This window comes from Schistocerca serialis, chromosome 7 (assembly GCF_023864345.2).
Source record: "Schistocerca serialis cubense isolate TAMUIC-IGC-003099 chromosome 7, iqSchSeri2.2, whole genome shotgun sequence".
Taxonomy (NCBI): domain Eukaryota; kingdom Metazoa; phylum Arthropoda; class Insecta; order Orthoptera; family Acrididae; genus Schistocerca; species Schistocerca serialis.
Genome location: NC_064644.1, coordinates 48952021 through 48970643, shown reverse-complemented (window position 1 = coordinate 48970643; position 18623 = coordinate 48952021). Strand labels below are relative to the sequence as shown.

Below are 18623 nucleotides of genomic sequence, written 5' to 3'. Positions count from 1 at the left end.
TGCAGAACATCGTGAAGAAGTTTCGTGATCATACTATTGTAATAGGGGGAGACTTCAATCTACCAGGTATAGAATGGGATAGTCACACAATCAGAACTGGAGCCAGGGACAGAGACTCTTGTGACATTATCCTGACTGCCTTGTCCGAGAATTACTTCGAGCAGATAGTTAGAGAACCAACTCGTGAAGCTAACGTTTTAGACCTCATAGCAACAAATAGACCGGAACTTTTCGACTCCGTGAATGTAGAAGAGGGTATCAGTGATCATAAGTCAGTGGTTGCATCAATGACTACAAGTGTAATAAGAAATGCCAAGAAAGGAAGGAAAATATATTTGCTTAACAAGAGTGATAGGGCACAAATCGCAGAATATCTGAGTGTCCACCATCAAACGTTCATTTCTGAGGAAGAGGATGTGGAACAAAAATGGAAAAAATTCAGAAACATCGTCCAGTACGCCTTAGATAAGTTCGTACCGACTAAGGTCCAAAGCGAGGGGAAAGATCCACCGTGGTATAACAATCATGTACGAAAGGTACTACGGAAACAAAGAAAGCTTCATCATAGGTTTAAGAGTAGTCGAATCATAGCTGATAAGGAAAAGCTGAACGAAGCGAAAAAGAGCGTAAAGAGAGCAATGAGAGAAGCATTCAACGAATTCGAACATAAAACATTGGCAAACAATCTAAACAAGAACCCTAAAAAGTTTTGGTCATATGTAAAATCGGTAAGCGGATCTAAATCCCCTATTCAGTCACTCGTTGACCACGATGGCACCGAAACAGAGGACGACCGAAGAAAGGCAGAAATACTGAATTCAGTGTTCCGAAACTGTTTCACTGCGGAAAATCGTAACACGGTCCCTGACTTCAGCCGTCGCACGGACGCCAAAATGGAAAATATTGAAATAAACGATATCGGAATTGAAAAACAACTGCTATCACTTAGTAGCGGAAAAGCATCCGGACCAGACGAGATACCCTTAAGATTCTACAGTGATTATGCTAAAGAACTTGCCCCCTTTCTATCAGCAATTTATTGTAGATCGCTGGAAGAACGTAAAGTACCTAGCGACTGGAAGAAAGCGCAGGTCGTTCCCATTTTCAAGAAGGGTCATAAATCAGATGCGAATAATTATAGGCCTATTTCGCTTACGTCAATCTGTTGTAGAATAATGGAACATGTTTTGTGTTCTCGTATTATGACGTTCTTAGATAATACAAATCTCCTTCATCATAACCAACATGGATTCCGCAAACAGAGATCATGTGAAACTCAGCTCGCCCTATTTGCCCAAGAAATTCACAGTGCCGTAGACACTGGCGAGCAGATTGATGCCGTATTCCTGGACTTCAGGAAGGCATTTGATACGGTTCCGCACTTACGTTTAGTGAAAAAAATACAAGCTTACGGAATATCGGACCAGGTTTGTGACTGGATTCAGGATTTCCTAGAAGAAAGAACACAACATGTCATTCTTAACGGTTCAAAATCTGCAGATGTAGAGGTAATTTCGGGAGTACCGCAGGGAAGCGTGATAGGACCTTTATTGTTTACAATATACATAAATGACTTAGTTGACAACATCGGTAGCTCCGTGAGGCTATTTGCAGATGACACGGTTGTCTACAAGAAAGTAGCAACATCAGAAGACTCGTACATACTCCAGGAGGACCTGCAGAGGATTAATGCATGGTGCGACAGCTGGCAGCTTTCCCTAAACGTAGATAAATGTAATATAATGCGCATACATAGGGGCAGAAATCCATTCCAGTACGATTATGCCATAGGTGGTAAATCATTGGAAGCGGTAACGACCGTAAAATACTTAGGAGTTACTATCCGGAGCGATCTGAAGTGGAATGATCACATAAAACAAATAGTGGGAAAAGCAGGCGCCAGGTTGAGATTCATAGGAAGAATTCTAAGAAAATGTGACTCATCGACGAAAGAAGTAGCTTACAAAACGCTTGTTCGTCCGATTCTTGAGTATTGCTCATCAGTATGGGACCCTTACCAGGTTGGATTAATAGAAGAGATAGACATGATCCAGCGAAAAGCAGCGCGATTCGTCATGGGGACATTTAGTCAGCGCGAGAGCGTTACGGAGATGCTGAACAAGCTCCAGTGGCGGACACTTCAAGAAAGGCGTTACGCAATACGGAGAGGTTTATTATCGAAATTACGAGAGAGCACATTCCGGGAAGAGATGGGCAACATATTACTACAGCCCACATATATCTCGCGTAATGATCACAACGAAAAGATCCGAGAAATTAGAGCAAATACTGAGACTTACAAGCAGTCGTTCTTCCCACGCACAATTCGTGAATGGAACAGGGAAGGGGGGATCAGATAGTGGTACAATAAGTACCCTCCGCCACACACCGTAAGGTGGCTCGCGGAGTATAGATGTAGATGTAGAACAACACAGATTATTGACCACAGCTGGTTATTTAAATTTCTGATTTTGTTACACTGTGACAAACACAGTAGTTGGTTGGAATTGTGTAGATAAAATTAGTTTCAGATCAAGTTTTTGTTAAAAGCCCTCAGCTTAGAAATAACCCTGAAATACAACTTTAAAATGTGGATTACAATCGCAACATTTTGCTTGTTGTTCATATTAATGTCATCATGCACATTTAACCAAGCATGTTATTTTGAACACTAGCTATTAAAGCAGAGCCACTAATTGTAGTAGTCCTGTGTCTATGTTAATAATTAACGTCAGTGTAGCAATGGAATGCAGTTGAGTGTAAGGTGATATAGGCTACTGGCACCACTAGGTGTGTAATTCAGTTGACATGCATATAAATAAATCAATGGACTGCTCACTAAACAGTAACTGTGTAACTTTCAGTTACATGAGTAACAAATCAGAGAATGGTGCTTTTTTCCTAGTGGTTTACTGTATCTTCATCATATATAAATACTGGAGAACACATCTCATATTGCGGTGGAGCAATACAGTCCTTTCCCGGGACAAATTTTACAGTTCCACCCTCCCCTCTCACCCCATCCCCTCTATCACACCTCTGCTCACAGTACATCTCGCTTACTTACAGCTGACTGTCATTGAAATGAAATTTTATCTTTACATCTTGCCCCTCCCCTCCCCACCCTACCCTTTCATGGCTATACTCACACACACTTCATTTCAGTGTGTTCATGTTTTTCAGAGGATCAACTCGTTGAAAGACCAGTTGTCAGAAATGAAAGTAAGAAATGTGAGAACTGTACCTGATGGGAGTGATGTTCTTGACAACAAATACCTCTATGAAAATTGTGGAGGATTGGAACCTACTAAGGAGAGTACAGAGAAACTTGCTATTAACAATGGTTTGTATGTTACCAGGATATGTATGGCATATGTATTTCACAATGTGTGTAAAAAAAAAAAAAAAAAAAAAAAAAAAGATACAATATTTGCTTTGTGCATGCAATACATCCCGAAGGAGTTATTGTATGATTAGGAGCATTGGCTATGTAGCTGAAGTACTGTCAGCTGTGAATTGATTTACCTTTTCTTCTTGATATTTATAAAGTGCATGCCGTTGGATACCTTGGTAGTAATCAATACAGTGATTCCTTATTTCCCACAAGTATGTCTGTAGTACTTTTGCTGATTACTAAAAAAGCTTAGAATTGTTCTTTAGATTGATACAGTGATATAGTGAATGTCAGTGTTCACTTTTCTAACGGGTAATCAGGGAAATGTGCTAATCATATACTGTAATTGACCAGCACAGTGTCACCAACATTATACTAAATTTTCAAAGACAAAGAGCTGAAATAGGTGTGTCATGTGACTTCAGTCACATTTTACTGGCTTAAAAAAAATTCCTTGTTGGCAGTGAAATGCATTGATAATCTCTTCATCACTGTCTTCTCTTTGTTTTAGGAGCTGTTGAATTGTGTTTAAAAGAGTACATCATCCAATTATTTCTTTTCTCAGTAGAGTTAGAAGTATTAAGCAATCAACAATATGCTCTGCCCTTTGCCTAACACCATTTGCTGAACACCTCATTGTACTACAGAACAACGTGATGCAGTGGACGACTGTGGACTTGGATTCAGGATCCAATTCCCTGTCTGTTTCTCCAGATACCTTTTTTCTGCATCACTTATGGCAATTCCAGGATGGTTCCTTTGAAAAGGAAATGGCTCACTTCTTTCCTTGTGTCTCCAGTCTGACTCTGTGTTCTTTTTCTTATCACAACATACTGATGGGATGTTAAATCCTAATATTCATTCTCTCTCTCCCTCCTTCCTTCATTCTGTTATAGCCTTATCAATTTATTTGATGTTAGGAGCATCCGCGTCATAGATGTCCTGCATAAGACGAGTTTGAGTTAATGTAAATTAATGAAACAATACAGTTTGCAGATAACCAGTAGCATTTTAAGGTAAATTTTGTATTGGATGGTATATTTTAGCTATGGTTGTGTTTTCTCTCTCTCTCTATGCCTAGTTCCCAATACTGCTAAAAGTAAAGAAGTTCTCACAGTTGATCAGTTAGCAGAAGAATTAAATTCAGTTGCTCTGGACTGGAGGACCCTGCGGAATATAAGGGAATGTGTGTGTTCAACTCCATTTGATCATTTTAGCAGAAAGGTTAGTATCTCAGACTTTACATTATACTTGAACTGTACTTCATAGTGTGGATTCTGTAGTTCATTGATACTTTTCAGGATGTGCAAGTATATTGTCTTAGCTACTGAAATATTTGTAACATTTGTTGGATTTATGTGGCGTACAACTTCTTATGTTATGAAATGAATGACTATAGTTGTAATAGTAATAATTAAAAAATGGAAATGATGACAGGGTGTATATGACCCGGGACAACCGGGAGATCCGGGAAAAACCCGGGAATTTTTTCATCCGGGAGAAAACCGGGAAAAACCCGGGAATTGTTTAGTAATTCCGGGAATTTTTCATTTTTTTAGTTTTCAGTTAAATTTTTGTGATTTTGACTGGTAAGGACCAATACTCTAACAAAGGATATTACTGCAGAATAATAAAGGAAATACACTGATACAACAACAAAACAGTGCTCATACAAGCGTCTGCCAACAGCAAAGTGTGTAAAAGGCTTTAGGAAGACTATGCAATGCTTTATAACAACAAACTGCCTCTGACTAGCGTGACGTGACAACTGTTTAAATTAGATTTGTTTGAGCTGTTGCGGGCGGGTTCTTGAGCATGCGCAGTTGAGTCCCGTATGAGTAGTACCTTCTCCCGCTTCTGGTTACAGAGATGTGGCTGGACGCCACTACTTAATATTGCTCGTTTCGGAAATATAGTAAATCTGGGGCTGATGGACAGAGCAGTCTGAGTTGTTGTGGGGATGTGGGGGAGCGTCCGCGTGACCTGTGTTTACGTTCAGGGATTTTGTTGTTTCCTTTTCATTTATTGCTCTCACGTTAAATGATAAGAAAACGGATTTTTGTGGCCGGGAGCTATCAAATGAATTAAAATACACTCGCATAATTACGGAAGGCTAAAATATGTTATTAGTTTCAGATTTTATTTCGACCTTTCTGACAGAACGATGAAGTTATTTTTGCCGGTTTGGTAAAGAGATTTGGCTTGAAGTTAATCTTTTCTGCTGAGGCAGTCAATTTATTTGAAACAAAGTGTTTAATTTCACACTATTGCCTAGTTTCAACTGTCCGCTGCATTTCAAGTGCACGTATGGCATTATGCCATAATAAAGAACCAAACATGAGATAATACAGTACTGGTGCTCCAAGAAAATGTGCATACGACTGTGCATTTTAAGCCGAATTATGCGTTTCAGTATGGTTCACGAAATTCCGACGCTCTTGAAGTATCATCTGATGTCTCGTTTCTTTTATGCCATACGTAAGATCTTTTAATGTTTTACACGTACGAACATACGGGCTTCCTGCGTCATCGTAGCTGCGCAAGCGCGGTGACGCCTGTTATTTGGCGCTCTCTTGCAACTGCTGAAACGAACCTATTTCTAACAGGTCACAGAAAATTATTGCAAATGGTGGTTTGAAAAGCGTTACATTCAAAGTAGATTTCCTTTTATGCAAGATGAACTATGTGCGAGAATGTACAATGAATTTCTTAAATCACAAAGCGTTTAACTCTCATTTAGAAGAATTTCGAGCCCAAAAGATCAGACATTTACATCGTTTTACTGACACATTTGTGTGATGTGTCTTACAAAGTGTAACACGCGCAAAAAAGATCAACATTATATGTGGAAGCTTAGCTTCTCTTCCAGCTTATTAATTTTCGAGACCAATATTATATGAGAATGCTGTGTATATTAATTTAAACCATTAACTTTTCTTATTTGTGTGTTCGCACTACTTAAGAGTGATCTTGCTATTGGCTCACTACATCATGTGTCCTATGCTGCCATCAGCGGACGAGATCACGTGACAGGAGCTATGACTGTCTTACAAAAAGCGCATCGCAATCTTGATTTCAATGTTTCGGAAAGTAACATGCGGTGTTTGGTGGAATTCAAATTTATACCTTCGTAATACGAAAATATGCAGCGTACATGTTGCTGCACATCAAAGGCCTTTCAAAACGTGTTTTCCCCCTTCTAAGTTTCGTTTTCTAAAGTGCCGGGAAATTCTACTCCTGCATATAAAACCATGGGACTGATGAGTTTTACAGTGCCGAGGAAGAGTATACTAATCCCTTAACACGGAAAAGTGTATTTTCATCCAGGAGAAAGTGTATTTTTAACCGGGAAATCCGGGAATTTTTTTTCCTTGTCCACGTATACACCCTGGATGATGATGATGATGATGATAAAGTTGAAGAAAACAGTTATTATGTGTAGTAGTGACCATGTTTGTATTTTATTCTACTTAAGTGTTCCAAGGATCCATGAAACAAATGTATTGCTAAGATGTAGAATCAGTCAAACATTTACATAAAGAACCATATGTTACACTTAAATTCATACCTGTATAATGGTACACCTAGTTTGTACAGTTCTTCAATTTATCGTGCATCAGTAAATACTTACAGATCAAAGAAAAAGAAAGTAATATAGAATCAAACAATGGAAACTCCAAATAGGAATATCAACAATGCAGGAAAAGACAGAGTGCTACTGACTGTAAAGAAGGTTGCAATAGGCACTATTAAATATGCTCACATTATGTGAGTGTCTTTAAATTGTGATGGCCTGCAATTTGATTAGTCTTACTTACGGTAAGTAGCAATCTGTGTTTTGCTACATTGTTAAAATAATAAAGAACTTAGATTTATTTTTAGTACACTTTCTACTGAACAGTTTTCCAGTACCATCCTCAAGGTGGTTGAACTATCTCACTCCGTCTCTTTCCCTTGAACCTTGAATGTCTGAGTAAATAAATGTGAATTACACTTCATTTGTTCATAGGTTGTGCCAAAATGTTAAACAACAAAGGTGTTTTCAGTCTGAAGGTTGTTTTGAACACAGCATTACTTCACTAGGCATGGTGCTGTTGAAGGTAGTATCCTTTTGCCTTCATCCAACCTGTTAACTGACATAGCCATCCAGCAAGTGGGAGAACTGTAACATTAGATGAGCCCTGAAGTGGTACAAACTGCTTGCTTGATTGACAAAAATAAAATTTCTTCTGTTTGTGACTATGAATCTAACACACACACATTAATTATACTTATTACCTTGACACAAAAGTTAGTTTATTTTTCATCATGAATATTGACTGTGTTATAACTTGTCAGCTATCAGTGTGTGGCATCCAGACCCATGGAAATTCTCAGATGCCACAGAAGACAATAGTCTATATGGAATTTCTTTTAGCCATACTTGTTCACCTGTTGTTATGTTTCAGTATCAGGTACTTTACAGGTATAGTTGGCAAGATATAGAAGGCCCTGAAGTGAGATAACTCCTTTGTGGCATATTCACTTCACCAACCTCTCTCCCCCCTCCTTACTTCCACAGTGTCCTTGTTAAGTTCCCACTGCAAAACATAATCCATGCACCCATCCACAACCACTTACTCTAGCTCCACTGTTGGTAAATCCTGGGCAAGTCAAGATGTGGAACATCTCATGTTGTTGATGAGTTTACAGATTCACTGCATGGCTTCTTATGTAAATATTACCACCAACAAACTGGAAAAATGGATGAATGTATCCAGAAGTAGGGTCAGTCTTGGGGCAGCCAGTGCTGAACTAGCTGTATGGCTTGGCTTGTGAGACCTGAGTAACTTTTGTGCCATAGCAATCATTTGGGTCTTCCCACATGGCACTAGTTTCCCTGTACTTTAGAGAACCCCTTCACATTCTCCTGTTCTGAACCTCTTGTTAGCCCTACCCCCTGTCCCCTTTCCTGTACGGTGCTTTTGTTATTTATTCGCCATCAACCTCATCCCTGTCTACACATGCAACTTTCTTTGCTCCTTTTTCCTTGGTATTTTCTTTTTATCTGTCCTTTATTTCTATACCTTGATTTGTTTTGAACATGGCGAAAGACAGCAGTGGTCCCAGTCCACCATTGCCCACATGAAAGCACAATTTATTGTGTATTTTCACTTCCTGTGCTTCTATTAAAGTCAACCAATACCCTTAGAGTAGTAGGAGGCCCTTTACTGGGCCCAATTTCTTCAGGACTTGGAGGACTGAATATTGTGTGTCTTTTGATCTGCAACGCTTCTCATTGGAAGATTAAGTGTAATGCAGTTTCATCACCTTCACCACACAGACCACATTTCGGAGCTTCTTCCCTATACTTGTCATGTATAGGAGTGTGTAGGTGTTAAAATTTCCTATGGCCTGTCATTAGTCCTACTATGAGTTTAATCCATCTCCTGTTAAGAGTCCAGAGTACATAAGTTCTCTTGGAACATGACTTTGGCATCCTTAGTGTGCCATGTTTTTGTTATTGGATTGTAGTCCAACTGCCTTCTGAGCCAGCAGTGTGGTTTTGATGTAACCACCACCTTAGTGAACAGTAGGGTAGGCTCCAGTTTACACTCTGCTTTCCCCCAGCCTCACAAGGGCCTTGTAGCATTCTGCAATAATCATCGAGATCTCTTGTCAGATCTTGCAGCAAGATCAGAGCTGTTTGCCTGTCTGAAGTTATGGAGATGTTCTGATCCTTGCAATGCTTAAGCATATTCTCCTCTGCGCACAGCATAATAGTGGATATTTCTGCCTGGAATACCATGGCCAACATGCCTAGAGAGATTTGTATCTCAAGTCTAGGCTGCGCACCATAAACCCCAGCCCCAGCACCTTCATCTGTTTTTAACTTGTCATTAAAACACACTATGTTTCCTGTGTGGTGTGGTTTGTTCTTGCACTGCTTCCTACTTCCAGCTGTTAACATTGAAAGGTTTAGTGGAGCAGCTGGAAGGTATTGTCAATCAGTTGACATTCCCCTGACTATTCCTGTTTTTACATCCTTTATATTGCTGTGGAATTGTGAATATCTTAGAGTTATCCCACTATTTCCAGTTTTTAGCCTGTATGCCCTCACCTCAGTATGCGTTGACTAGATTGTAACTCTAAGGTGTAATGGTGGTGCGTCCAGCATGGGCTTCATCCCAGAAATGTGCATTTTGCTAATTCCACCTGTTATGGCTTAGCAGAGCTGTCTCCACACATTACCACACTGCTTAGTAGCTATCTTCTGTTCTACTTTGTTCCACCATACTGTAGCTCTGTAAATTATCATAAGCACCAGTTTTGCTCAAAGTTCAGTGAACAATGTGCCATTGATCTAACAGCACTAGTAAATTTGCCAAGTGCTACTATGACTAAGTTGTCTGCATATCCTTGACAAAAGTTGCCTCTAGTATTTAGTTCTTCGGTAAGTTCATTCAACTCTAGGTTCCAAAGTAGCAGGGACAAAACTCCTCCTTGCAGACACCATCTCGTGGCGGTGTTCACAATTTTTCATTCGTCATGGTGGCTTCTACCTCTCTTCAGCTTGTCACAGCCTTCATCCACCTACATATAGTGATCTCAATGTCATGTTCTTCTGCAGTTGTAACAATGGACTCGAAGGCCGTATTACTAAATGTCCTTTCAGTGTCTGAGAAGATGCAATGAGCAGCTTAGATGCAATGAGCAGTTTCCTGAAAGTGCAGTGCTTTTCAACCTCCCCTACAAATTGGTGAAATATGTTTCACATGATTTGCCTTGTTGATATGCATGTTGGTTTACATGTAGAAGAACCTCAGTTAGTCTTCTTTCCCTAAGGTGGACATTCACCAGTTTTTATAATGTCTTTAAACAAAAGGAGGACAAATTGATGGGTCTCATATCCTTAGCCTCAGTATGATCAGTTCTCCCTGGCTTCAGAATGAAAACACCCCTCAGTGTCCTTGAAGCATGAGGAATAATTCCTGTTGATGGGTTAACCATAAGCACCGTCCATAGTAGTCTAATTAAACTGTCTCCAGTAGAGCTACAAAGATTTCATCTGGGACGGTGACTTGAATGGTTGAAACATTGCCACTACCCATTGGATTTTTGTGTAATCAACACATCCTCTGGCAGAGTCCAAGTTCTCTCTTTGATAACCTGTAAACCAGTTTCTCTCAGGGGCTAAATCTTGGTCTATTTTATCTTCCAAGTGCACCATGGAAGTGAGTCCAGAGGAGTACATACAGTGTATCATTGTCTATTCTTGTATACTCACTATCCTCTTTCCTTAGGATACCACCTTTATTAGTTGGTAGTCTGGTCAGGATTTTGTGAAGTCTGGATCTTCTTCACAGAATACCTTCCAGGATGATAGTTTGCTTGCTTAATTGGGTGGTTGTATTTGGCAAGGGCCTCTGGATGGCCGGCCATTGTGGCCGAGCAGTTCTAAGCACTTCAGTCCAGAACTGCGCTGCTGCTACGGTCGCAGGTTCGAATCCTGCCTCGGGCATGGATGTTTGTGATGTCCTTAGGTTAGTTAGGCTGGTTCAAATGGCTCTGAGCACTATGGGACTTAACATTTGTGGTCATCAGTCCCCTAGAACACAGAACTACTTAAACCTAACTAACCTAAGGACATCACACACATCCATGCCCGAGGCAGGATTCGAATCTGCAACCATAGCGGTCACGCGGTTCCAGACTGAAGTGCCTAGAACCGCACTGATGACTTCAGATGTTAAGTCCCAAAGTCCTCAAAGCAATTTGAACCATTTGAGGCTTTGGATGTTTTTCGTGTTGCCCTTTCCCCCTTGCAAGGCGGATGTCACTGCTCTGACATTTACTTAAAATCTACTGGATTCCTTATCAAAGTTCTCACTTCAGATAAGCATGATTTGTGGTCTTTCCTACATGAGTCCCAGTCTGTTTTTCTTGGATTCCTGCAGTCCATGGTCTGTTGAACACCCTTTTCAACCTCAAATTTAATATAAAAATAATCAAAAAAGGATGACGTCAGTGCCACATGCCATTGTTTGCAATAGCTACCAGGTTGTGGGTATAGGCATAACAACCAACTAGCAGTTGTTCATTCTGCTATGAGCAGCTGTCTACCAATCTTCTCACTTCCTGGAAAGAACTAATACTGTTCTCATAAGGAAGGTAATGTGAGGCCAATGCAATTTCCCTTGTGCATTCTTCCTCAGGTGTTCCATCCTGATGTTACTATGTCCCTGGAACAAAAGTTGCCTCTTTGATGTTAAGCAGGTTTATCTGCAACACTGGTAGCATCCATGGTCGCTTCTGAGATTTTGATTATTCTAATGATAACCTGCGAGACCCCCCCCCCCCCCCACCCTCACCCCCCCACCCCCACCACCCTCCCCATGAACCATGGACCTTGCTGTTAGTGGGGTGCCTCAATGATACAGATAGCTGTACCGTAGGTGCAACCACAACAGAGGGGTATCTGTTGAGAGGCCAGACAAACATGTGGTTCCTGAAGAGCGGCAGCAGCCTTTTCAGTAGTTGCAGGGGCAACAGTCTGGACGACTGACTCATCTGGCCTTGTAACACTAACCAAAATGGCCTTGCTGTTGTGGTACTGCGAACGGCTGAAAGCAAGGGGAAACTACAGCCGTAATTTTTCGCGAGGGCATGTAGCTTTACTGTATGATTAAATGATGAAGGCGTCTTCTTGGGTAAAATATTCCGAAAGTAAAATAGTCCCCCATTCGGATCTCTGGGTGGGGACTACTCAGGAGGACGTCGTTATCATGAGAAAGAAAACAGGCGTTCTACGGATCAGAGCGTGGAATGTCAGATCCCTTAATCGGACAGGTAGGTTAGAAAATTTAAAAAGGGAAGTGGATAGGTTGAAGTTAGATATAGTGGGAATTAGTGAAGTTCGGTGGCAGGAGGAACAAGACTTTTGGTCAGGTGAATACAGGGTTATAAATACAAAATCAAATAGGGGTAATGCAGGAGTAGGTTTAATAATGAATAAAAAAATAGGAGTACGGTAAGTTACTACAAACAGCATAGTGAATGCATTATTTTGGCCAAGATAGACACAAAGGCCATGCCTACTACAGTAGTACAAGTTTATATGCCAACTAGCTGTGCAGATAATGAAGAAATTGATGAAATGTATGATGAGATAAAAGAAATTATTCAGGTAGTGAAGGGAGACGAAAATTTGTCATGGGTGACTGGAATTCGACAGTAGGAAAAGGAAGAGAAGGAAACGTAGTTGGTGAATATGGATTGGGGCTAAGAAATAAAAGAGGAAGACACTTGGTAGAATTTTGCACAGAGCATAACTTAATCATAGCTAACACTTGGTTCAAGAATCATGAAAGAAGGTTGTATACATGGAAGAACCCTGTAGATACTAAAAGGTATGAGATAGACATTTCCAGGGGCAGATGTGGACTCTGACCACAATCTATTGGTTATGAACTGTAGATTAAAACTGAAGAAACTTCAAAAACATGGGAATTTAAGGAGATGGGACCTGGATAAACTGAAAGAACCAGAGGTTGTACAGAGTTTCAGGGAGAGCATAAGGGAACAATTGATAGGAATGGGGGAAAGAAATAAAGTAGAAGAAGAATGGGTAGCTTTGAGGGATGAAATAGTGAAGGCAGCAGAGGATCAAATAGGTAAAAAGATGAGTGCTAGTAGAAACCCTTGGGTAACAGAAGAAATATTGAATTTAATTGATGAAAGAAGAAAATATAAAAATGCAGTAAATGAAGCAGGCAAAAAGAATACAAACGTCTCAAAAATGAGATCGACAGGAAGTGCAAAATGGCTAAGCAGGGATGGCTAGAGGACAAATTTAAGGATGTAGAGGCTTATCTCACTGGGGTTAAGATAGATAATGCCTACAGGAAAATTAAAGAGACCTTTGGAGAGAGGAGAACCACTTGCAAGAATATCAAGAGCTCAGGTGGAAACCCAGTTCTAAGCAAAGAAGGGAAAGCAGAAAGGTGGAAGGAGTATATAGAGGGTCTATACAAGGGCGATGTACTTGAGACCAATATTATGGAAATGGAAGAGGATGTAGATGAAGATGAAATGGGAGATATGATACTACGTGAAGAGTTTGACAGAGCGCTGATAGACCTGAGTCGAAACAAGGCCCCCGGAGTAGACAACATTGCATTATAACTACTGACAGCCTTGGGAGAGCCAGTCCTGACAAAACTCTACCATCTGGTGAGCAAAATGTATGAGACAGGCGAAATACCCTCAGACTTCAAGAAGAATATAATAATTCCAATCCCAAAGAAAGCAGGTGTTGACAGATGTGAAAATTACCAAACTATCAGTATAATAAGTCACAGCTGCAAAATACCAACGCGAATTCTTTACAGACAAATGGAAAAACTGGTAGAAGCCGACCTCGGGGAACATCAGTTTGGATTCCGAAGAAATGCTGGAACACGTGAGGCAATACTGACCCTACAACTTATCTTAGAAGAAAGATTAGGGAAAGGCAAACCTATATTTCTAGCATTTGTAGACTTGGAGAAAGCTGTTGACAATGTTGATTGGAATACTCTCCTTAAAATTCTGAAGGTGGCAGGGGTAAAGTACAGGGAGCAAAAGGCTATTTACAATTTGTACAGAAACCAGATGGCAGTTATAAGAATCGAGGGGCATGAAAGGGAAGCAGTGGTTGGGAAGGGAGTGAGACAGGGTTGTAGCCTATTGCCGATGTTATTCAATCTGTATATTGAGCAAGCAGTGAAGGAAACAAAAGAAAAGTTCGGAGTAGGTATTAAAATCCATGGAGAAGAAATAAAAACTTTGAGGTTCGCCGATGACATTGTAATTGGAAGAGCGGTTGAACGGAATGGACAGTGTCTTGAAAGGAGGGTGCAAGATGAACATCAACAAAAGCAAAACGAGGATAATGGAATGTAGTCGAATTAAGTCGGGTGATGCTGAGGGAATTAGATTAGGAAGTGGGACACTTAAAGTAGTAAATGAGTTTTGCTAAGTGGGGAGCAAGATAATTGATGATGGTCGAAGTAGAGAGGATATAAAATGTAGACTGGCAATGGCAAGGAAAGCTTTTCTGAAGAAGAAAAATTTGTTAACATCGAGTTAGATTTAAATGTCAGGAAGTTGTTTCTGAAAGTATTTGTACGGAGTGTAGCCATGTATGGAAGTGAAACGTGGACGATAAGTAGTTTAGACAAGAAGAGAATAGAAGATTTTGAAATGTGGTGCTACAGAAGAATGCTGAAGATTAGATGGGTAGATCACATAACTAATGAGGAAGTATTGAATAGAATTGGGGAGAAGAGGAGCTTGTGGCACAACTTGACTAGAAGGAATCAGTTGGTAGGACATGTTCTGAGACATCGAGGGATCACCAATTTAGTATTGGAGGGCAGCGTGGAGGGTAAATATTGTAGAGGGAGGCCAAGAGATGAATACACTAAGCAGATTTAGAATGTTGTAGGTTGCAGTAGGTACTGGGAGATGAAGAAGCTTGCACAGGATAGAGTAGCATGGAGAGCTGCATCAAACCAGTCTTAGGACTGAAGACAACAACAACAACAACAACAACCTGCGAGAACCCTAAGTACAATCTTGGGTCCTGTTCCCACACTGCCTTCGAGTGATGCTGATGCTGAGTGATTCCTACCATGAGGGTTTGGCTGTCTGATGTAACCTTTTTGCCGACTGGTGTGGCCGAGCGGTTCTAGGCACTTTAGTCTGGAACCGCGAGACCGCTACGGTCGCAGGTTCGAATCCTGCCTCGGGCATGGATGTGTGTGATGTCCTTAGGTTAGTTAGGTTTAAGTAGTTCTAAGTTCTAGCGGACTGATGACCTCAGATGTTAAGTCCCATAGTGCTCAGTGTCATTTGAGCCATTTTGTAATCTTTTTGTTGATTACCCTCCAATCCTCTGTTGAGAACTTATGGTTCTGTGCCCTTATTTTCTCGAACAGAATATCTTGAGGAGTGTCCTTAAGAAGTTTTGGTACCCAAACTGACACCTTCGTGGCCTTGAAGAGCTCAGCTTTGCATCCTCCCACGGAGATATCATGGGCACTTTCTCATTAAGCCATCCACTGTTCTAGTCGTCTAACAGACAAAGATAAGAGCACTCTTTTCAAGATAGACTCACCTGGATTTGTGAAATGGACTAGCATACTACACAGTCTTTTCAAAGAGCTCTCTCAGTAAGCTTCACTTGCTGCAATGTCGTGCTAAGCAGTAGATATCCCTGTTGGATAACTGCCATCCTGAAAACAGAGACTACAGTACTATAGGTCTGTTTCCCTATTTCTTGCCTCAGCTCTTACTGAATGTGATTATCCAGAGAAGTATTCTCTTGTTTCCTATCTTAGAAGTGGAAGTGGTCTATTTACTCCTTGCACTCTGAGAAAGTCTCAGTCTCTCTCTCTCTCTCTCTCTCTCTCTCTCTCTCTCTCTCTCTCACTCTCTCTCTTTCTTTTACTACCCTCCATTTTTGATTAGGAAGACATTTGTTGCCTTGTTTTCTTATCTGAGGTCCAAGATAAGGATGTAATCTCTTCATGACAATTTCCCCTTCGTGGGCTGGTGTATTGCCCACCAACGCAATGTTTGGATGTTTGAGGTCTCATCATGTTCCTTGGTTTTTGTTTTTTCTTGTTCGGTGTTCTCCATTTTGGGCCCATGTGACTGGGCCATAAACTTGGTTCAGACCATGAAATCCCACACGGTGCAAGGCTAATTTTGGAGGGAGATCACCAGTTATGCCTGAGGCTCTGTTAATGACACATCTACCGACCTCTCTAAATGGATTACATCACTCCTGAGGCCTGTCTGGCATGGGAAACCTGCCAGTAGTTGTGCTATCATTGACATAGCACTCAGCTTCTTGTGGACACACAAGCCTCTCTGCTAGCACAGACGAGGCCTCTACAGAGCAGTGTCCCCCAGAGAGGTATATATAACGTAATTTCATTATTCTTTATGGTCTTCATTTTCTCATCATCCTCAGTTCCCACTATGTCCCTTCTCCCATATCTGATCTAATGGTCACACAGTGCTTTGAGATGATACTCTCATTCACGTCTTTCTTCACCTATGTCTCACCCCTCCTTTCCCTCCCCTCCCCTCCCCTCCACCCCTCCCCTCCCCTCCCCTCCTGTACCCTCCCCTTCTCTACCCTCCTCTCCTCTACCCTCCCCTCCCCTCCTATACCCTCCCCTCCCCTCCTCTACCCTCCCCTCCCCTCATCAACACTCCCCTCCCCTCCTCTACCCTCCCCTCCCCTCCTCTACCGTCCCCTCCCCTCCTCTACCCTCCCCTACACACTCCCCTCCCCCCTCCACTCCTTCCCCCACCCTACCCTCCTCCCCTCGCCCCACCCTCCCCTCCTCTACCCTCCCCTTCCCTCTACTCCCTCTGTCCTCTACTCCTTCTTTCCATCCCTCCCTCCTCTCACCTGCCCTCTCCACCTCCCCCCTGCCCCCACCCCATCCACCTCCCGCCTCCCCCTCCCCATCTCTGCTCCCCATATCCCCTCCCCATCTCTGCTCCCCATATCCCCTCCCCATCTCCCCTCCCCATTTCCCCCCCATCCCCCCAATTCCCCTCCCCATCTCCCCTTCCCATCTCCCCTCCCCCTCTTCCCTCCCCCTCTTCCCTCCCCATTTCCCCTCCCCCTCTTCCCCCTTCTCCCCTCCCCTTCTCCCCTCCCCTTCTCCCCTCCCCTTCTCCCCTCCCCTTCTCCCCTCGCCTTCTCCCCCCCCCAATTCTCCCCTCCCCATCTCCCCTCCCCCTCTCCCCCACACCTCTCCCCTCCCCATCTCCCCCACCCCCTCTACCCTCCCCCTCTCCCCTCCCCCTCTCCCCTCCCCCTCTCCCCTCCCCCTCTCCCCTCCCCCTCTCCCCTGCCCCTCTCCCCTGCCCCTCTCCCCTGCCCCTCTCCCCTGCCCCTCTCCCCTGCCCCTCTCCCCTGCCCCTCTCCCCTGCCCCTCTCCCCTGCCCCTCTCCCCTGCCCCTCTCCCCTGCCCCTCTCCGCCCTCCCTCTCCGCCCGCCCTCTCCGCCCGCCCTCTCCGCCCGCCCTCTCCGCCCGGCCCTCTCCGCCCGCCCTCTCCGCCCGCCCTCTCCGCCCGCCCTCTCCGCCCGCCCTCTCCCCCCGCCCTCTCCCCCTCATCCGTCCTCCTCTCCCCTCCCCCTCTCCCCTCCCCCTCTTCTCTCTTCCTCTCCCCCTCCACGCCTCCCTCCCCTCTCCATCCACCTCCTGCCTCCCCCCTCTTCCTCTCCCCTCACCCATCTCCCCCTCCGCCCTCCCCCTCCCCCTCTCCCTCTCGCCCTCCCCATCTCACCTCTCGCCCACCCCCTCTCACTCTCACCTCTCGCCCTCCCACTCACTCTCACTCTCACTCTCACTCTCACCTCGCCCCCGCCCCCTCGCCCCCGCCCCCTCGCCCCCGCCCCCTCGCCCCCGCCCTCGCCCCTCGCAGCTCGCACCTCGCACCTCGCACCTCGCCCTCGCCCCTCTCCCTCGCCCTCGTCCCTCTCCCTCTCCCTCTCCCTCGCCCTCGCCCTCGCCCTCGCCCTCGCCCTCGCACCTCTCCCCACCCCTCGCCCTCGCGCCTAAGCTCTCCCTCTCACCTTCCCTCTCCCCCTCTCGCTTCTAACCTGCCCCCACCCCTCTTGCCTAAGCCCTCATCCTGTACCTCCCACCCTCATCCCGTACCTTCATCCCTCAACCATTACCTCCATCCCTCAACCATTACCTCCATCCCTCAACCATTACCTCCATCCCTCAACCATTACCTCCATCCCTCAACCCTCAACCATTACCTCCATCCCTCAACCCTCAACCATTACCTCCATCCCTCAACCCTCAACCCTTACCTCCATCCCTCAACCCTCAACCCTTACCTCCATCCCTCAACCCTCAACCCTTACCTCCATCCCTCAACCCTCAACCCTTACCTCCATCCCTCAACCCTCACCTCCCTCACACTCTCACCTCTGCCCTCTCCTCCCCTCTCTCATTCCCCTTTGCTTTCCCCTCCATCTTCCACCCTTCCCCTCGCCACCCCCTCCCCCCGCCACATTGGTTCATCAGTTCTAACTGGAAGGGAAGTGGTAATCCATGAAGAAAAATTTCAGAGTCGCGCCCTCAGCTAGTAAAGTCATGGCAACAATCTTCTTGGACACTGATTGGGTTAATCTGTTTGACATCCTTCCTCATGATGCAGCCACCAATTT

The 18623-nt window shown here is 43.8% G+C and overlaps 1 protein-coding gene across 2 annotated transcripts in view; it reads left to right on the top strand.

The window, feature by feature from the left end:
* LOC126412726 (myotubularin-related protein 6) overlaps window positions 1–18623 on the top strand; it is a 437584-nt gene that overhangs the window by 404805 nt on the left and 14156 nt on the right. For both annotated transcript variants that reach the window (XM_050082454.1, XM_050082455.1), the window contains exons 11-12: window positions 3184–3343; window positions 4476–4618. In XM_050082454.1, coding sequence (XP_049938411.1) covers window positions 3184–3343; window positions 4476–4618 — 303 coding nt within the window. The remainder of the gene's footprint in view (window positions 1–3183; window positions 3344–4475; window positions 4619–18623) is intronic.